This window comes from Thalassophryne amazonica, chromosome 1 (genome assembly GCF_902500255.1).
Source record: "Thalassophryne amazonica chromosome 1, fThaAma1.1, whole genome shotgun sequence".
NCBI classification, from domain to species: Eukaryota; Metazoa; Chordata; class Actinopteri; order Batrachoidiformes; family Batrachoididae; genus Thalassophryne; species Thalassophryne amazonica.
The window spans coordinates 135,120,187-135,142,308 of record NC_047103.1 but is presented as its reverse complement, the minus strand read 5'-3'; the positions used below and the strand labels follow the sequence as shown (position 1 = coordinate 135,142,308).

The 22,122-nt window shown below is 41.2% G+C and overlaps 1 protein-coding gene and 1 long non-coding RNA gene across 4 annotated transcripts in view; one reads left to right on the top strand and one right to left on the bottom strand.

Annotated features, from left to right (window-relative positions):
• appa (amyloid beta (A4) precursor protein a) overlaps window positions 1–20,876 on the top strand; it is a 134,819-nt gene extending 113,943 nt beyond the window's left edge. For 2 of the 3 annotated variants that reach the window (XM_034175191.1, XM_034175185.1), the window contains 3 exons: window positions 7,656–7,747; window positions 12,173–12,319; window positions 20,551–20,876. In XM_034175191.1, coding sequence (XP_034031082.1) covers window positions 7,656–7,747; window positions 12,173–12,319; window positions 20,551–20,652 — 341 coding nt within the window. In that variant the 3' untranslated portion in view covers window positions 20,653–20,876. The remainder of the gene's footprint in view (window positions 1–7,655; window positions 7,748–12,172; window positions 12,320–20,550) is intronic. The other variant, XM_034175196.1, reaches the window with a different exon arrangement.
• LOC117514654 lies at window positions 7,181–21,004 on the bottom strand. Its single transcript, XR_004561923.1, has 3 exons — window positions 20,880–21,004; window positions 20,339–20,343; window positions 7,181–7,194 (listed from the first exon to the last, which is right to left on the bottom strand). It is a non-coding gene; the product is annotated as an uncharacterized LOC117514654 (long non-coding RNA).
• Window positions 21,005–22,122: the final 1,118 nt, after the last annotated feature.

Genomic DNA, 22,122 nt, shown 5'->3' with positions numbered 1-22,122 from the left:
TACTCGTGTGAACGAACTGATGTGAACACTATGGATCTTGTCTTGACAGGCTACGGTGCATGAACTAAGGCACATAGTGCAAATGTCTTTTACATGGTGCATCTGAGTATAAAGTAAGCTGCAGGTCAAAAAAGGGTGTATTTATTCAGTTAATCGTGTGTGCATTTTTGGTGTGACATGAACTGGAGAGCTACCAGTAAGATTCCCTTCAAGAGTCATGCGTGTTTTAACCTAGTGCATTACTGTTTAGATGGCAGAATCCGTAGGTGACAGAAGTCACACCCACACACACTTCCCCAAACTCCTGCGCTATCTTGGTGCTTCCTGCCAGAGAACCAATTAAAGTTTTGTTTAGATTTTTCAGGGTTTTTTTTTTTTACTTTCAGTGAAGAGGAGGGATATGTGTGCTACGGCACACCCCGTTGTGTAACAGCGGAGCATATGTGTGTCACAAAACCGCCTGTGTACGGCGTATCTGAGTTGTGCAGGATAAGATTGATTAGTGCGCCTGTGTGAATGGGCAGCACATCTGTCGCTCCTCGTTCTGTCTTCTTTTTCATCCTGCTACTACCTCTATTGATATGCACTGTACTAAAATTAGGTATGCAAGGAAGGACTTGCTGAAACTCCGGACAAATGCCATTGCTGGGGAAAGGCATGCAATTCCTCCAGAGTTAAGGCGGGTATACCGGGGAAGACATGCTGGATACCAAGGCAGGGCCAAAGCTGTGGCTAGAGTCGCCAAACGGAGGATTTTTAAACCACCAGTCCCCTCCGTGGTGATGGGTAATGTCAGTGCGCTGTCAAATAAGATGGATGAACTGACCACGCTGATCCGGTGCCAATCGAGCTACATGGAGAGTAGTCTACTTCTGTTTACGGAGACGTGGCTAACCAGCTACGTACCGGATGCTAACGTGGACTTACCCAGCTTTTCCACCGTGCGTGCTGACCGGGATCCCAGGACCAGCGGGAAGAGCAAAGGCGGGGGCCTTATTCTGTACGCCAACAAGCGGTGGTGTCATCCTAACCATCTGACTGTTAAAACAGTGATATGTAGCCGGGACTTGGAGCTGCTAGCTGTTAGCATCAGACCGTACTACGTACCACGTGAGTTTTCCCACGTCATCGCGCTCTGTGTTTACATTCCTCCGAGTGCTAATGCGGAGGCAGCGCTAGAGTCCATCTACAATGTCACTACAGCGCTTCAGTCACAACATTCGAATGCTTTCTTAATTATTTCTGGTGATTTTAATCATGTCCCATTGGACACTACTCTGCCCTCCTTCCACCAATATGTCACCTGTCCCACAAGAAAAACTAAGACCATTGACCTGTTGTATGCAAAACACCATCAATGCATATTCAGCTTCCCCCTTACCTCCACTAGGCAAATCTGACCACAACCTGGTCCACTTACGACCCACTTACACTCCTCTGGTTAAAAGGCAAACAGTGATAACCAGGCCTGTTCGAAAATGGTCACCTGAAGCAGAGGATGCTCTCAGGGACTGTTTTGCCACCACAGACTGGAGTGTTTTGGTTGACGCTCATGGAGAGGATCTCGAGAGGGCGGTGGGCTGTCTGTCGGATTATCTGAACTTTTGTATGGACCAGGTGGCACCAGTCAGAACTGTCAAATGTTTTGACAGTAACAAGCCGTGGATCACAGCTGAAGTGAAGGGGCTCCTGAACAGGAAGAAGCGGGTGTTTAGGAGCAGGGATTTGGAGGGGGTGAGGGCAGTGCAGGGGGAGCTCAAACTTTGTTTAAAGCAGGCTAAAGAGGAGTACGGTAAAAAGCTGGAGAGGATGCTGTCTAATAAAAACATGCGGGGGGTCTGGAGAGGAATGAAAACCATCACTGGCTGTGGCAGTAAGGGCAATCTGGGTTGCATGGACATCCAGAGAGCTGAACACCTTTTTTAATCAGTTCAGCTCACCCCGACCAACCCCTCACAGCCTACTGTCAGCTCCCCAGACCACCCCCATCCTGCCTCTCCCCTATGTGCCTCTTTCTCTCCCTGACTAGTCCCCACCTCACCCACCTCAACTCACCCCTCCTTTACCGCCAACCAGGTGACTACAGCACTGCGACGTCTCCACCCTAGGAAGGCTGCGGGACCTGGCTTGGTTTGTCTGAGGTTCTTGAAGGCCTGTGCTGTGGAGCTGGGAGAACCGCTGCAACGGGTCTTCAACCTGAGTCTGCGGCTGGAGAAGGTTCCCTTACTATGGAAAACATCCTGTATTGTGCCAGTTCCCAAGATCAGTCGCCCTCAGGAGCTCAGTGACTACAAGCCAGTCGCCCTCACGTCACACGTGATGAAAACATTGGAGCGACTGGTTCTGCAGTTCATGCAGCCCCAGGTGCAGGCAGTGAGGGATCCTCTCCAATTTGCCTACTGGGAGAGGGTGGGTGTTGAGGATGCGGTCCTCTATCTCCTACACTGTGCTCTTAAGTACCTGGATGGGGGGATGCACTGTGAGAATGCTATTTTTTGACTTCTCCAGTGCTTTTAATACCATCTACCCCAGCCTTCTCCAGGATAAACTCAACATCATGGCTGTGGACCCCCATTTAGTGAGCTGGATCTCAGACTACCTTACCAATAGGCCGCCGTTTGTCCGGGTGGGGGACTGCAGGTCTTCAACTCTGACTTGCAGTACTGGAGCACCTCAAGGCACAACGCTCTCTCCTGTCCTCTTCACCCTCTACACCACGGACTTTCGTTACAACTCCAATGCATGTCACATGCAGAAGTTCTCAGATGACACTGCAATTGTGGCATGTTTTCAGGAGGGGGACGAGAGGGAGTACAGAGACCTGATGAAGGACCTTGTGCAGTGGTGCCGGCTGAATAAGCTCCAGCTGAACACCACTAAAACAAAGGAGATGGTGTTGGACTTTCACCGGGCGCCACCCTCTCTGCAGCCCGTTAACATCGGTGGAGCGGAGGTGGAGGTGGTCTCCACATATAAGTACCTGGGACTACATCTGGACAATAAGCTGAACTGGGCAGCCAACATGGACGCTGTTTATAAGAAGGGCCAGAGCAGAATGTATTTTCTCAGAAGGCTGGCCTCGTTCAGAGTCTGCCCTAAGTTAGTGCATCTGTTTTATCTGGCTATTGTGTCCAGTGTTCTTTTTTATGCCGCGGTGTGTTGGGGGGGCAGTGCTTTTAAGAAGGACATTCATCGACTGAACCGGCTCATTAAGAGGGCCGGTTCTGTAGTGGGTCTGGGCTTGGACTCTGTGGAGACAGTGGTGGAGCAGAGAACACTCACAAAGACCCACTCTGTCTTCTCCATCCAGAGAAACTCAGTAAGCTCGAGATTTCTCTCATTGAGATGTTCTACAGAGAGACTGAGGAACTCATTTGTTCCGCGTGCCATCAGGCTGTTTAAAGTAGACCTGCATTGAAATAAATGTGGTCAGATTTCAGAAAGAAATAGCTGATATGTATTTATAAGACCCTTGTGAATGCAGTAAAGTAAATCTGTAAGCCCAAATTTGTAATTCAAATCGTTGAAAAATGACAAATTTGCAGCTAAAATTTAGCCCTCTGTGAAAACAGTTTGTACAGCCGTATCATTTCCATGATGTCAGGGACAAGACGACGCGCTCCCGCCTTCAGTCCGATCCCGCATTGAAATTGATTTTATCTGTTAGTAATGTTACTGTTATACACATCCCGGTTTCAACATCCAAAAGTAAGCTGCAATGAATGTGAGATACAGCTCTGATACATGATACATGCTCAGATCAGCGGCGACATCGACGGCGGGCGACGTTCTTCCCCCACGCCTCTCTCTCTGCCTCTGCTGCGCTTAACAAGTGCATGCGCTCGTTAAATGCCGGGCCACTCACACCCCCGTGTCACAGCAGACACGGCTCTTTCTACTGAATGGAGGTGCAGCCTTGGCACAAGTCCAGAGACTACACTCGCCGTTTTAATGCGAAGCAGCTGGTGACACCTGTTGCTCGCAAGGACAGACTTGCGGCAAAATCCGCAGCACCGCACGTCTCGGCAATCTGAGCCGCAGAGCTCCGTGGCTGCTGAGAGAGGTTTATTTCTTTTTAATGACTTGAATTCTTTGCGGGTCTCGCCTCTGTAGCCCACGTCGGTACATCGGAGGCGAAAGACAGTAGACTTTCAATGCAACACCACTCAATCAAAAAAAAGTCCCCCAAAATAATTTTCAAGCGCAAATGAAAGAAATGTGTACTCACCAAGCGTACCCCAAGACAATATGAAATTTAAAAAAAGTAGATCCTTCCAAGAAAAAGACATAAGACAAGAAAAAGGTGCAGATGAAACCTGACGTAAATCCACAAATTACAGTTGGCGCGCGCAATGCATGCTGGGACAGGGTCTTCTCCGTGACGTCTCAGCAGTGTCCCGGATGAGATGACAGTTTTGCGGAGGGCTAAATGTTAGCTGTAAATTTGTCATTTTTAAATGAAGATTTCTCCGTTGAATGACAGATCTGGGCTTGCAGATTTACTTTACTACATTCAGAAGGATCTCATGTGTAAATGTAAGTCAGTTTTTGGTCCAAAGATCTGACTACATTTATTTCAATGCACGTCTACTTTAACGAGGCCTCTGCTGGGAGGAGCAGGAGGGAGAATGTGCTTTAGCAGCTAGTTTTTAGTTATTATTTATTTATTTTTGTGGTGGGCTTTGTTCCTTACATTTTATTGCATCTTTTAATTCTATCTATCCTTGGAGCACGGACAATGCACAATTTCCCTTGGGATCAATAAAGTATTTATCTATCTATCTATCTATCTATCTATCTATCTATCTATCTATCTATCTATCTATCTATCTATCTATATCTATATATCTATATCTATATATATCTATATATATATATATATCTATATATATATATATCTATATATATATATATCTATATATATATATATATCTATATATATATATATATCTATATATATATATATCTATATATATATATATCTATATATATATATCTATATATCTATATATCTATATATATATATATCTCTATATCTATATATCTATATATCTATATATATCTCTATATCTATATATCTCTATATCTATATATCTCTATATCTCTATATCTATATATCTATATATCTATATATCTATCTATATATCTATATATATCTATATATCTATCTATATATCTATCTATCTATCTATATCTATCTATACTTAACAAAAATATAAACGCAACACTTTTGGTTTTGCTCCCATTTTGTATGAGATGAACTCAAAGATCTAAAACTTTTTCCACATACACAATATCACCATTTCCCTCAAAAATTGTTCACAAACCAGTCGAAATCTGTGATAGTGAGCACTTCTCCTTTGCTGTGATAATCCATCCCACCTCACAGGTGTGCCATACGAAGATGCTGATTAGACACCATGATTAGTGCACAGGTGTGCCTTAGACTGCCCACAATAAAAGGCCACTCTGAAAGGTGCAGTTTTGTTTTACTGGGGGGGATACCAGTCAGTATCTGGTGGGACCACCATTTGCCTCATGCAGTGCAACACATCTCCTTCGCATCATCCGTGAAGAGAACACCTCTCCAACGTGCCAAACGCCAGCAAATGTGAGCATTTGCCCACTCAAGTCGGTTACGACGACGAACTGGAGTCAGGTCGAGACCCCGATGAGGACGACGAGCATGCAGATGAGCTTCCCTGAGATGGTTTCTGACAGTTTGTGCAGAAATTCTTTGGTTATGCAAACCGATTGTTCCAGCAGCTGTCCGAGTGGCTGGTCTCAGACGATCTTGGAGGTGAACATGCTGGATGTGGCGGTCCTGGGCTGGTGTGGTTACACATGGTCTGCAGTTGTGAGGCTGGTTGGATGTACTGCCAAATTCTCTGAAACGCCTTTGGAGACGGCTTATGGTAGAGAAATGAACATTCAATACACGAGCAACAGCTCTGGTTGACATTCCTGCTGTCAGCATGCCAATTGCACGCTCCCTCAAATCTTGCGACATCTGTGGCATTGTGCTGTGTGATAAAACTGCACCTTTCAGAGTGGCCTTTTATTGTGGACAGTCTAAGGCACACCTGTGCACTAATCATGGTGTCTAATCAGCATCTTGATATGGCACACCTGTGAGGTGGGATGGATTATCTCAGCAAAGGAGAAGTGCTCACTATTACAGATTTAAACTGGTTTGTGAACAATATTTGAGGGAAATGGTGATATTGTGTATGTGGAAAAAGTTTTAGATCTTTGAGTTCATCTCATACAAAATGGGAGCAAAACCAAAAGTGTTGCGTTTATATTTTTGTTGAGTGTATATATCTATCTATATATATCTATATATATCTATATATATATATATCTATATATATCTATATATATATATATCTATATATATCTATATATATATATCTATATATATATCTATATAAATGAAAAAGTCTGTACTAGAATATAGACCAGCTTTTTGGTGGTCTGTTGCGCAGTTGTTTTCTGTAGGCTCACAGTAGCAATGTGCCAACATGGCGCCTGATTGGACCTTATTTTAAGACCAACACGCCAATGGGGGCACAGATTAGCGCTTCAGTGGTGTTCACAGCTAACCAAACAGTTTACTTTGATTACAGCTAATCTGCTAATTGGAAAGTTAACTGTGATGACACTAAACTGATAAATTGCTAAAACATTTAGCTGAAGCTAGTGCTAAACACTAACAGTATTAAACAGGAGTTTCCTTTCAATTAAAAGTTTATTTACAGTACAGAAGGCGGTCAACAAATAAGAAATAATAAGCATTAAAAACAGACATGGAAAATCAAGTAAGTCTCTTCGGCAGCTTCCTTGTTTTCACTCCGAGGTGGATCTACATGTTGATTTTGCACAGGTTTTACACCGGATGTCCTTCCTGATGCAACTCCCCATTACATGGATTAATGTGGCAGGGATGGGGTTTGAACTGGGAACCTTCCGCACTGAAAGTGTACTAACCAGTTGGCCACCACCCCTACTCATCTAGTTAATGCATTTACGCTGATTTCACTTCCTGCTCCTCCGTCTCTTTGAAGTGATGCGCTTGTTGCGTTTGTGTGATGTGTGAGTTTTGCGTATTGGATTAGTGCTTGAATTCTGTAACAAACGTATAATGTTAGAGTTCACCAGTGTGTTTGAGAATTAAATGTTATTTAAAAAATGCTAGCTGTATTAAAGTTAGCATAACTATGTTTAGTCAAAGCTATTTGATCTTAGCTTTGCTAATTAGCTGTTAGCTGAATTAGCTGAACTCTGCCCTCCACTGGCCCTGGGTGTCAAAATGACAACTACTTTGGTTGGAAACAACTAGTAATGGCACTGCGGTGACACTGTGCACTGCTTAGCACCTGGTGTTTGATATGGCCGCGTATTTTGACTTGAAATAAATTTGAGATGGCGCCACACAGCCAGCTCCACTTTACATTGATTATAGCTGCGGTTGGAGAGTTACAGCGGGACGGAGCCGTGCAGGGAATATTTATGCTGTGTGTGAGATTGCCTCCACATGGCTGCGACAGCCGACACTCGGCTGTTGAGGTGCGTCTGACTGTGTGTTTGCCAGAAAGAGAAGGTGAGTGAATGTCACCACTGATAACAGATTGTGTTTTTCCTTCCTGTGCCAGTCACTGGAATGAAGATGGATGCTATTCCTGAGCTCCGGATGGAGAAGGCAGACAGACAGAGCACTGAATACGAAGTTCACCATCAGAAACTGGTACACACACACACACACACACACACATACGATCTCTCATCATTAGTGCACGTGCTAACTAATTTAAAATTTGTGTGGCCATGAAGATACTGATAAAGATGCATAATTACAATCACACATCCACAGATAGGTCCGTCTCTACACTTTGTCCTCTTGCTAAACTCCCAAGGTTGTCGCCATGGAGACAGGTGTCCATAGAGACAGCCGTGATAATGTGGGCATCACACTCGTCTGCTCTTACCTAATACACTCTCCCCACATCAGACTTAAGTTTGTGTTCACTCCTTGTGTGTGCGTGTGTGTGCTTTTCCTGGTCAGTCACATGTTAATGGACTAACAACAGCAATACACTTTGGTACTCATTCATTCATTTCATTCAGCGTTTTTAAAAACCTCCACTTGTGCTCTGTCAAACCTTATTCCTCTCACCTAAATCCCTTAATCCTTCTTTTTACTGTGGATAACATTTCTGACACAGTGAGCAGCCGGTGTCAGGCTCTCGTTATCTGCACTCCTTAAAGTTGATGATATCCTCTGTAAGACCAGTCAGCAGCATCCAGCAGCATTATTCTGCAAATGAGTGTCACCGAGCAGCACACAGTAAGAACGTTCCACTCAACACCCGTGCAGAAAAGGTCATTTTATCAAACTCAGCGGCTTCATTTGAATTTTTTTTTTTGAAATTGTGTTTTTTTGTTTGTTTTTTTTCTTTCCTTGTGTAACACTTCTGAATCTGAAAATGTAACAGGATAATACCTTTAAAGTGATTTCCAAGACATCTTACAAAGAGGTTCAATGAATCAATCAGTCAAAGTTTATTTATATAGCCCTTTCCACAGCCCAAAGGGTGACCAAAGTGCTTCAGTCAGATACAAAACACAGAGAATAACTCAAGACAATGAGACCATAAACAAATTTAAACATACCAGTAAAAATATACATTCAAAATATTTGCAGATAAGAACCAAAAAAAAAAAAATGTCATTGCTGCTGGTTGTGCAAAAGCCATTCTAAAAAGGAAGGTTTTTAACTTAAATTTAAAAAAAGACCCAGGTCAGTGGTGGTGCGGATCTACACGATTTAAAAAAGGCTTTACCTTCGCTAAAAGCCATAGTTGATAAAAGCTCAATTTGACCACAGAGTCAATTTTTTTTTGTCAAAGTTAAAACCACAGTCAAACATCAACCCAAGATTTCTGACAGTGGGTTTAACCAACAATCCCCTAACGTCCATTATCTGTGAGTCACCAAACAAAATACACTCAGTCTTGTCTTCATTTCAGTGTAGGAAATTCAAAGACAACCACTGTTTTATTTCTGCGATACAGCTGGCCACCGTGCTCCCAGTGGCCGCGTCAGTTTGTTGCAACGGGAGGTAGATTTGAATGTCGTCTGCATAGCAGTGGAACGACATACAGTATTGTGGTTTGCAATGATTAATCCGAGTGGTAGCATGTACAGGGAGAAGAGAGTGGGGCCAAGGATTGAGCCTTACGGAACACCACAAACAAGAGAAGCACTCAAAGAGGACAGGTCACCAACCATTACAGGAAAACATTGATCAGAAAGATATGATGTGAACCACTTCAGAACAGTGCCATCAAGTCCAACATGTTTCTTTAGACGGGACAGGAGGACTGAGTGGTCAGCTCTATCGAAGGCAGCTGTCAGGTCCAGCAGCACTAAAACCATGTGGCACTTTGCATTTACTGACAATGCGACATCATTGTGAACTTGTAAAAGAGCCGATGCAGTGCTATGACAGTTTCTGAAGCCTGATTGAAAATTTTCAAAGACAGTATTATTTTCTAAGAATGATTGTAATTGTATAAAAACAACTTTTTCTAAAGGCAGCAATGCATTATGGGTAGCATAAGGTAATCTCAGACGTTCATGACAGGACAAATGCATTTCAGACACTCTGTTCAGGGTCCACATATAACAGCATTAAACGCTAGTGCCTAAAACTCTCGTGAATATATTCTCTGGGTTTATAGACGTTAGTGTATTTGCGTTTGTTAAATTCCATGCATCTTAAATGTAGCAGACACGGATTATCTGGAATTTTGTTTGACATTTTTTCAAGGCCGCTACTGCCATCTACTGGCCAGGAGTGTTCATGGCAGTATTAAACGTCTGGGTACATGGCTGCTCTCAGTGTTGGTATTGTCCATTGTCCAGGCGCTTTTTGTGTGCATATATTTGTTAACTTTGTATTCTAAAACTACGGTTAGTAATTCCGACTCCTTATCGGTCCACACGAACGAGGTTGGCGCCATGTTTTCAGTTTTTGTGGAAGTGACGACAAGAGAACAAGGCTCCTGATTGGATAGAATTTTAATCGGTACCACCACCCAAAGGTTTGGCAGACTAATTACAACACATTTATACGGTTCAATGTGGATGGATTTTTTTTTTTTAAACGACGTAGTGTGGATGAAGTTTTTCCCCAAACTGAAAGGGTAAAATATTCGGTTTTACAAATACCTGACAACGTGTGTACATGGCCTTATGTCTGTGAAAGGCACTATATAAATAAATTTACTTACTTACTTACTAATATCGAGTGCACGTTTTACAACATCATAAAAGTTTTAAAACATGCAATTGCGATGACACTTCCAGGGCTCCGTAAAAATGCCTGTTTTTACAAATAAAAATGGAATATTTTACAAAAGCATTTATTTATTTATCTTTAAACCAACACATGACACACGTCACATTAACGTGTTGGTTTACATAATGGATTACTGAACCAATCACTGTTTAGCACTTTTACCCAGAATGGTTTGTGGTCTGTGTTTGTTACAAAACCTCAGAATTAGTGCCTTATTCAACATTAAAAGATATATGTTATATTTTAACTTTGTACAAATGACAGAATTGACATTAATGGAGTTATTCTATCAGTATTTTCAAAAAACCATAAGTTAGTATGACTTTATTTTTCACGACCTCCGCCTGACCGGAGTGTTGAAATTGATAGGGAGCTGGCCTTATGGCTGCTCTCGGTGTGCCTCTGTGGTGGGAGCGCTGTTGTAAACAAGAGCTTCCAGCAGGGGCAGAATGTTGGAAAAAAAAAGATTATGATTAGTAAAGAGTTGATTTTGTGGGTGCTCTCAGGATTTGTCTGTGCTGCTTCCTGCAGGGGGCAACATGGTCAAACATTCTTGGTTATTCTTTAGGTCTTTTACCACTTTTGATGCTTTCAAAAGCGATTGTGTTAAAAATCTATTTCAGCGCTTTAGTAACTGCAAATGTCCCATAGACAACACCGGAATTTATCGGTTATCGATTATCTGTAACTTCCAATACATTTTTGGGTGGTTTATCGGTTTATCTTTATCAAAGATAACTTTTCAGTTATCTTATTATCTGTTATCGAAGTTAATTTTTTGGTTATCTGTGCCCACCACTGTATGTGTGTGTGTGTGTGTGTATGTGTGTGTGTATGTGTGTGTGTATATATATATATATATATATATATATATATATATATGTATATGTATATATATGTATATGTATATATATATGTATATATATATATGTATGTGTGTGTGTGTGTGTGTGTGGTAACACCCCAGTCATATATTAAGTATTAATTTATTTGCGGGGGGCACGGTGGATTAGTGGTTAGCACTGTTGCCTCACAGCGAGAAGGTCATGGGTCCATTTCCCGCCTGTGGCCTTTCTGTGTGGAGTTTGCGTGTTCTCTCCCCATGTTTGCGTGGGTTCTCTCTGAGTGCTCCAGTTTTCTCCCACATCCAAAGACATGCGGGTTAGGTGGACTGGAAACAAATTGTCCATAGGTGCGTGGGTGTGTATGTGTTTGTTTGTCTGTTTGTGGCCCTGTGACAGACTGGCATCCTGTCCAAGGTGTACCCAGCCTTGCGCTGTATGACTGCTGGGATAGGCTCCAGCCCCCCGCGACCCTTAATTGGACTGAGCGGTTGAAGGTGTGTGTGTGTGTGTGTGTGTGTGTGTGTGTGTGTGTGTGTGTGTGTGTGTGTGTGTGTGTGTGTGTGTGTGTGTGTGTGTGTGTGTGTGTGTGTGTGTGTGTGTGTGTGTGTTATTTGGGGGGATAAAAGTGAAATGTCATACCAATTTCTGTTCTTATGTGCAGAAAAACGAGCTCTGACTCAAACCCTTTTGTTCCTTGAGGGAAGTGACATGAAGGTCGTCTTTAAGCTCGGGTGCCTGAAATATTAAAAACTGCACTCATTAATCTATTATGTCACAATCACTTTACACATTTACCCTGCAAGGAAAAAAGCTAACTCCGTTAAAAAACGTTCAATCAGACATCTGTACTCACACAGCAATGAACAGATCACCTTTGAACGCATCGTTTGAGGCCCTGTTATTGATTGGTTGTTGCTGTGTGACTGACAGGCCTGCTGACAGGTATCTGCTCATTGTCTTTCAGGTCTTCTTTGCAGAGGATGTGGGCTCCAACAAGGGCGCCATCATCGGCCTTATGGTCGGAGGTGTTGTCATAGCAACTGTGATCGTCATCACTTTGGTGATGCTGAGGAAGAAGCAGTACACCTCCATCCACCACGGAGTCATCGAGGTGAGAAGCAGCAGAACGAGCGGCGGAAATCTGTTTCTCAGCACCGTGCACAATGAAGGAAATACTCTTCTTAAAGCTCGTGGTCTGTCGACAAACATAATCTGTTTCCTGAAAAGAGCACTAAACCACTAAATACAACATTTAATGTCACCAGCAATAACCTCTGAACATCGTTTCTTTGAGATGAATTGTCTGCAAGAAGATCGTGTTGATTAATTAAACGGTTTTGTGCACGTTTGTTGCCCTACACAGTAAACTAACAGAATAATGTTTTTTGTTCTGGAGAGGGCTCGTTACACTTTTTCAAAAGCTGGGGGCGATAGCTTATTTTTTATTTTTTTAATGCCCCCTACAAACAAAAAGGACGGTTGGGGGGGTTATGTAGGAATGATTTTATGTGTCCATGAATTTTGTAAACAGAGATAATCCTAATCTGTGTGACGTTTTAAATAAAACGTCACACAAAGGCAGCATGCCATATGATGACATGCATGAAGGAAAATAATTCCAGTCTGATATCTTAAATGAGAGATAATTTAAATTTTGTGTTTAATTGAATGTGAAACTGGATGTGAATCAGTGACTCAGGGGGCTGACTGTGTGTCTTTGGGGCTCGGTCTCTTTGGAGGATCTTTGGGTAGCACTGGAATGACTTTGAGTCAAACGAATGGTTGCAAAGATGATGAGTATCACTTGCATTGTGAGGGAGCAACAGCTTTGACATTTTGGCCATGTGGCCCATTTCTCTGTGCATGATTCAGCACACAGGAGCCTGAGTGTTGAGGACGGCCAAGCCTGTGTTTCACCTGGTTGTGGCAGGTAGATGGATGTTTTAGAGATGTGGGGGTGAACCCGTTGTCTGACCCAAGGCGATTGGTGTCTTGGATGTGACGGATCGCAGCACCCTCGCATACTCCCAGACTTGTTGTAAATGTATTTGCATTTAGTTATGACCACATAATCTGAACATTGTCTATTTTTGACAGCTTTAGTTGGGTGTTTATTCCTTAAAAACTGGGTAACTGATGCATTAATATGAGGTAGGACAAAATCACTGTCAAGTTACAAATTACTGATTTTGAACTTCTTGTACCAAGACTTTAAAGTAACCCACCAAGACAGCAGGATGGACGGAGGCTACCAAGTCAGCCATGGCACCTCTGAAGATGTTCAAATATAAAGAAAAAATAAATAGGTAAAAAATGCACACTAAGATCCTCTGCTGAGGTGCATATGCAGAAATAGTAACTCAAATATAAAGAAAAAGCATAGCACACTCAAAATATTGATGTCCTGCTGCTGTTTTATTTCATAATAACATTTTGGCCAAAGGCCTTCGTCAGATTGCAGCTTCAGTTGGACCAAGTGTTCAAAATTGTTTGTCAACCCAGGTGCTCATAACCCGCTCCAACAAGTGGGAGGTCCCAAGAGTGATGACACCAAGTGATTTCAGCCCATTCTAAAAATCAGAAGACAAGATTATTAAATATTCATAGGAAAAACATCAGCATAAACAATACATGATTACAAAAACATAATCACAAAAAACATCTTGAATGAATGAAAACTGTTTATTTCGAACATTTGATACAACAACAATTACAAGATAGATCAGTAAAGACAACAACAAAAAAGTTCCTACTGTGTACCCAACATGTCCGAAAAGGGGTAGGGTGAAGCATCAGCTTATTTATCCCTACCCCTTCTTCCCCACAACCAGTAATACCCTTTGCCACATATACACATAGATTCCTACACACCTAAATCGATATCAATATATATATATATACATATACATACACATATATATATACATACACACATCAACATACATACACATATACATACACATATATACACATATACATATATACACATATATATACACAAACATAAATATACACCTTCACATACCTACTTACATACAAAATACTATATATTTACAAGCCGAAGCAAAAAACAAAAACACCCTAACCCTCATTACCCTTCCTCCTCCCTATACCCAGAAAAAACCATATTTTTGTACCACTGTTTGAACTGGTTCATGCTTGGACATTGCTTGAGCCCCACTCCCAATCTGTTCCACATCCTCACCCCACAGACAGAAATACAGAAACCTTTTAATGTTGTTCGTGCCCACTGATGCTTTAAATTAAATTTCCCCCTCAGACTGTAATCCCCTGATCTGTTAAAAAACATATTTTTAATATTTGCTGGAAGTAAATTGTTTATTGCTTTATACACAATTTGTACTGTTTGAAAATGAACCAAGTCTGTGAATTTTAAGAATTTGGATTGTAAAAATAGTGGATTTGTATGATCTCTAATTCTTATAGCTCTTTTCTGCATTACTGATAGTGATTGTGTTGTACCTTTATAAGTATTACCCCATACCTCTGCACAGTACTGTAAATATGGTAAAACCAGTGAGCAGTAAAGAATGCGGAGTGAGTTGTGGTCCAGAATATGTTTCGCTTTGTTTAGAACTGAAATGCTTCTTGACAGTTTACTTTGTATGTTTTATGAGTCTTCCAGTTTATCTTATCATCTATTATCACCCCCAGAAACTTATTTTCATGTACCCTTTCAATATCTACCCCCTTGACTTGTAACTGAACCTGTATGTCTGTATTACAATAGCCAAATAACATGTATTTTGTTTTACTTAAGTTTAATGATAATTTGTTTCTGTCAAACCATATTTTCAATTTTCCCATTTCTATACTGATCCTCCTCAGTAACTCCTGCAAATCCCCCCCTGAACAAAAAATGCTTGTGTCATCTGCAAATAATACTAATTTTAATATTTTGGAAACATTGACAATATCATTTATATAAATTAGAAACAGTTTTGGACCCAATACTGACCCCTGTGGGACGCCACAAGCATTGTCCAAGCATGATGATGTATATTCCCCCAACTTCACAAACTGTTTTCTGTTACTTAAGTAGCTTCTCACCCAGTGCAACACCAACCCCCTAATCCCATACTGTTCAAGTTTATTGATTAATATGTCATGATTAATTGTATCAAAAGCCTTTTTAAGGTCTATAAATATTCCAACTGAATGTAATTTGTGGTCTATGGCGTTTGTAATCTCCTCAACTGATTCTATTAATGCAAGTGATGTTGAACTATGTGCTCTGAATCCATATTGACTATCAGTAAGTAATTTATGTTTATTTATGAATTTGTCTAATCTATTATTGAATAACTTTTCTAATAATTTGGAAAATTGTGGAAGCAAAGAAACAGGTCTATAATTTGTGAAGTGGTGTCTATCCCCAGTCTTATACAGCGGCACAACCTTAGCTATTTTCATTTGATTGGGAAATTTACCGGTTTGAAATGATAAGTTACAGATGTATGTTAATGGTTCTACAATCCATTCAATGACCTGTTTTACCATCACCATATCAATTTCATTTAAATCGGTAGATGTTTTATATTTACAATTATTCACAATGTCTATAATTTCATTTCCATCCACTGCTGTGAGGAACATTGAACAGGGATTTCTTTCTATAAGATTATTATCCCAATCCTCAGATTGGGAATCGGGAATTTTTTCTGCCAAGCTTGGTCCAATATTTACAAAAAAATTATTAAAACCATTGACTACCTCATCCTTATTTTCCTTCTTGACATTATTATCAATGAAATACTGAGGGTAACTCTGTTTTTTATTACCATTTTTGATAATGCTATTTAATATATCCCATATTCCTTTAATATTGTTTTTGTTATTATATAATATGTTACTATAATATTCCTTCCTACATACCCGTATAATATTAGTTAATCTATTTTTGTATTTCTTATATCTATTTTCTGCCTCTTTAGTCTTTAGTTTTATGAATTCTCTATACAGTGTATTTTTCTTATTACATGCATTTCGTAACCCTTTCGTCATCCATGGTCGAGCTTGGATTTTTTGTTTTCTGTAGTCTTGTTTAATTGGACAATTTTTATCATATAATGATGTAAATATTTGTAAAAAAGTTTCATATGCACTATCAACATCACTTTCACTGTATACCTTTTCCCAGTTTTGCTCCTGTAAATCCTTCTTTAGTGTGTTCATGTTTTCCTCTGTCCGCACTCGCCTGTATTTTATTTTCTCCTCTGGCTGATTCCGCCGATGGTTTCTATTATAAACGATGAAAACTGGTAGATGATCACTAATGTCATTGATTAATAATCCACTCAGTGTTATTCTCAATATCATTGCTGAATATATTATCAATTAAGGTGGCACTATGGGATGTAATTCTGCTTGGCCTGGTGATTTTTGGATATAAACTCATACTGTACATTATACTGATAAATTCATCTGTTATTTTATGCTTATTTGGATTGAGCAGATCAATATTTAAGTCACCACAAATGAACACAGTTTTTTGATTAGTTTTTGAGAACATTTTTCCCATACAGTCAGTGAATGTTTCAATACTAGATCCTGGTGCTCTATATATACAGCTGACTAATACATTTTTGCTTTTTTCTTCACATATTTCAATAGTTATACATTCTAATAAGTTATCAATCACAGTTGTCATATTGTCTACTATTTTATAATCCATGTTCTTATCCACATACACAGCCACTCCTCCTCCACTCTTATTTTTTCTGTTTACACAATTAAATTCATATCCATCCAGTTCAAAATCCATTCCTTTATCTTCATTGATCCATGTTTCTGATATAGCAATTATGTTAAATATTTTTTTAAACTGACTTAAATATTCTTTAATGTTGTTAAAGTTTGCATATAGACTTCTGCTGTTGAAATGGATTATTGATAATTTGTTATCCGTTCTGATGATCCGATTAAACTGTTCATCTGTATAATAGCAACAACTGTCATTGATATTTGAGAAGAAATTATTGTCCGGGTCTATATCGTGCTCCAAGTCCAGTACATTGTGGTCTGTGTATTTAAATGTTCTCAGTTCTACTTTTCCATGATCAGCAATCCTTTGAGTTATATCCTTCTTGTCTCCAGATGTAGATGAATAGGTAGTAGATGAATAGGTTCCTCTGGTCTGTGTCATGGTGTTGTGATGTGTTTGTGTCCTCATACCTTATTGGTCATATTTGTCCAGATCCTCGCTTTAAGAAACACTATTGTTCATATTTGTCCAGCTCCTCGATGTTCCTTATTGCCATGACTTTTGCTTGTTCTGGTGATCCGTTCAGTTTGATGAATATTTTACAGTTTGAAGTCCATGTGTGCTGGATTTTTCCCTGTTTCTTCAAGAAGCGTGCTTTCCTGGCGATGTCGGCATTCCGTTTGGTGAGATGTTTATTGATGAATACGTTTGTCCCTTTCAGTTTTCTTCCTTGTTTTAACAGTGCTGTTTTGTGTTTTCTGTTGATGAATCTCATGATGACGGTTCGTTTGTCACCGTAATTTCTCCGGGGCAGAGGGTGGCACGCTTCAATGTTATTTAAATCCATTTCTATACCTTTAGATAGGAGGAAATCAGCAACCTGTTTTTCCACAGAGCTGACCTCCTGTTCACTGGGCTCCCCTCCGCTCTCATCTGTTACCGCCCGTGCGTAGGACCGTGGTTTGATGTGAAGACCTGTGATGATGACGTCGTTAATTCTGGTGTACTGCTCCAATTCAGCCACTCTATTTTCCAGCTGCACCAGATGCCGGTCTTTCTCGGCATTCTGGAGCCGTAATGCCTTCACCTCCTCCACCAGATCCATGATTGATTTCTGTTGCTGCTTCACAACAGAAATCTCCTCTGATAGAAAGTCCAGAGATTTTTTAATATCGTCACCTTCCTCCGCTGTCAGAACCTTCTTAGGCCCCATGGTCGGCTTATGAGCAGCTTGTCGATCGCCGATGTTAACAGCCTGCGTTGTTTGTCACCGGGATGGATCTGCACTGCGCTGGTGCCGCGCGGCCTCGGTGTTTCCGCGCTGATGGATCCGCGGTGGCTGCACGAGGCCTCGGGGAAGCGGCACTCGTGACGCGCGGCTCTAATGACGCAGCGCGCGGCCTCAGTGAATTCACCACGTTGAGCGGGCCTCGGACGTTGTTGCTGTCCAGTCGCGGGGCTAAGTTGCCGGTTGAGGTGGTATTCCCACTGTCCGGGTTGGCAAACACCGGCGTGGCAGATGGCAACTACAAACACCACCTCTGAAAACTCAGGTACAAACTTTTTGCAGCTCACTCTGACGACACGCAGCTCTGACTGACTGTGACTGACGCAGCTCTGACCTGATCTTAAATCGAAGTCAATGTTTAGTCCATGAGGAGTGAGAGTCTTCAAATGGTGGATCCAGAAGTACTCTCTTTTTGATATTAGCACTTCCAGGTTCCCACCTCTTGGTGGCAGAGTTACATGTTCAATACCAATATATCTTAAAGAAGAGATAGGATGATTGAACTCAACAAAATGAGCTGCCACAGGATAATTTAAATTTTTACATCTTATTGTGCTCCTATGTTCTGCAATCTGTGTTTTTAAAGCCCTGCTTGTTTTTTCCACATGGGCAGGTAATCATGTAGTTAACAGATTTTGTGTTGCAGGATATGATGCCTCTGATGGGTATGACTTTACCAGTGTGGGGATGTTTAAAACTGTTACAGCAGTAGGTGTAGTTACATTGACTACAGCCTCCACACCTGCGATTACCATCAGGGATAGGAGTCAACATGATTTGGACTGTTTTTGGTGGAGAAGGAGGAAGATAGGAATGTACCAGTTTGTCTCTAAGGTTTCTTCCTCTTTTGTACACCACCAGAGGCTGCTGTTTAAAGGCCTCTCCCAAGGTAGAGTCAGTTTGTAAAATGTGCCAATGCTTTAAAATTATCTTTTTTAAACTGTTCAGCAGGTTTTTGTTTTTTTTGGGGGGGGGGGATAGTCGTTTACGAGTTTATGAAGCGATTCCAGCCCGGGTTTGTTTCATTTCTCCCGGGCGGATACCTCTGAAGGTGTTACCATCTTTAGTGGTTGCTGACGGGAAACATATTTTGTCTGTTACGTCATTGGTCACAGGAGACAACACTGTTGCTTTTTCTGTTACACTTCGTTACTCCATTATAAGTGTTGCAGAAACAGACTGGGGCCCGGTTTCATAAAGCAAGCTAATCTTGTTAGTCAAATAAACTCACTTAGTTGACTAATTTTTTGACGTTAGTTGTTGCACAAAGCGCTTAGTCAGCTGAAGTTTCATGTTACCCGACTAAACTTTTTTAGCCTGGTACAGAGGGGGCTAATCTTATTTTAGTCAATAAAACTTCAATGTCTTATCACAAAAAATGCAGCTACCATGTACCAGTACGTGATGGAACACTCAAGAGTACTCCTACGTCGCTCATATTCCTCTGCTTTTGGTCGTGGTTGCAGTAGACGACTGTCATGATGTGTTTGTGACAGTTCTCACACAAGCCACCGGGCGTCGCTGTTACGCTGAGGAGCATTGTGTGCACACAAAGGCTGACCAAAGTGTAGAAGAAGAAACTGAAGACTGAAACTGTTATGCTAAAAGCTAAGCAGTTCTTATGTGTCCGTAAATGTTAATAAAGCCAGTTAACAAAACAAGTGCTGGATAGTTCATAACAGCGAACAACCCGGAGGTAAACAAAACTGTCGTGCATGGAGCCGTCTCTTGGCAATGGCATACGCGAGGCCGTGAAGCCTGTGAAAAGTCGACTAAGGTAAGACAGCTAAGCTACAAGTTTAGCCATCGATGTGAAACGGTGATTAGACGGCTTAATGTTGGGTGGCTAACTGTAGTCCACTAAGAAATTTTAGTAGACTGATTTTATTGCTTTATGCCAGGTTGTTTTATGTGTCGTCTCTATGGTCACAGCCACTGGAACTCATAACTCCTTCAGAACTGTGACCGTCTTCATGGCTTCCCTCATCGCTTTGAGAATGGAGATTTGTTTTTGCTGTTTGCCTGAGGTCCTATTGAACACGATTTCAGATGTTATCAGGAAAATTTTGGATTACAATACTACCTGATTTTTTTTCTCAATACATTAGTGGAGATACAGTAACTGTGTAACACCTGATATAATTCCTGTTTTTTTTTTTTCCAATATAAATTTTGAAGGCTTTTTTGCTGCAATGCAGTTGTTAGACTTTCATGTGTTTGCTCATTTAGTGTGAAACACAAGCATTAAACCGTGTTACTGTAATTTGCTGAAACATACATACTGCTTGTAGAGTGATAACCTCCCCCTCCCTCTCTGGCTGGCCTCCAGGTGGATGCTGCTGTCACCCCTGAGGAGCGCCACCTGTCCAAGATGCAGCAGAACGGTTATGAGAACCCGACCTACAAGTTCTTTGAGCAGATGCAGAACTGAGGAGAATGTCACATGTACACAAACATACATACACGCCATACATCTCCTCCCCACACATCACCCACGCCCTGCTCCCCCTCCCTCCCCCAAACCAACCCCATATTTCCAAAAGCAGAGTGACTGGAATAGTCGTTTACGAGTTTATGAAGCGACTCCAGCCCGGGTTTGTTTCATTTCTCCTGGGCGGATACCACGTTTGTTTATTTTATTGGAGGCGGAGATATTACATAAAAGGGTTTATGTTGCTCTGACTGGGCCTGCTGAAATAAAGAAACACAAAAAAGCCCCCCCAGTGCTTGGAAATAAACCCACCCATAGGGGAGAAGACGTCCTCTCCACGCTGATTCAGGGCCAGTGTGTAGTAGTTGTTGTTATTGTTGTTTTTGTTTTTGTTTTTTTTCCCCATCCTAGTTTGGCTTTTGGTGTCGAGGCAAAGTTGACCAATTGCGTTTTCAGATGCATGCCTGCCTGGGCTTTGTTTACAAAAGTCGGCTGCATGCAGATTAATCACGAATCATTTCAAATCAAAGCTGCGTTCTTTGTTGTGATTATTTAATGGAGTACAGACACCTCCTAAAAAAAGTATTGTGGTTTTCTAAATGAGGCCCGGTGACGCCCCCCCCCCCCCCAACCCACCTGCTGCACTCCCTCTACAAGTCTACACTGGAGTCATGGTGAGCCTCTCTTTACCCCCCCCCCCCCCCCACCCTGTCCTCCTCCATCCCTCCCTTCATCCTCTTTTCTTTGCGCATTCTTATAACAGCTGGGCTGTGCTAAGACACACAAGGCTCTGATGGAGATACGGAGACAATAACGAATATATTGATGATGACGACTGTAATAATTATGTATTCTGAGGGAGCTGTTTTTCTTTTTTTAGAGTTAATGTTTTGAGTTTTGTTTTACAAAAAAGTGAAAACGGAGAAAAAAGTCAATCGATGTAAAGTCCCTTTTTTTAAAAAAAAGAACAACTTACGTGTAATGTACTGAAGTTATGCTGAAGTCTTAGCTGTTCTTATGTAGTGCATGACGACAACAGGATTTGGAAACGACACAAAAAATAAGACCTTAACGCTGCTCTTGAGATCCTTTCTCACTTAGATTGTCATTCTAGCAAGATTGTACATTAGTATGTACTCGTGTTCACGTGACTTCATATGAAAATATATATCAATCTAGAAGAACTGGTTCTGCTTTGATATCATGTAAAAACACGTTTAAGAGAGATATGGTTTTATTTGAGTGCGTTTCTCTTTTATTTCCTGAAGTGACAGGATCTCTGTTTGTATATCTGTCTTGTTCTCTGGGCTATATTCTTTAAATCCTTATGAGATTTGCAGACCATGTCGGAGTTGTTGGAAATCTGCATTTTACTTTCATCATTGTATTTGTGTTTTTTTTCTTGTTGTGGGTCAGACTTCAGGTAGCGTGAGGAGTGGGTCTGGATTACCTCATTGTGTATGTGTCTCG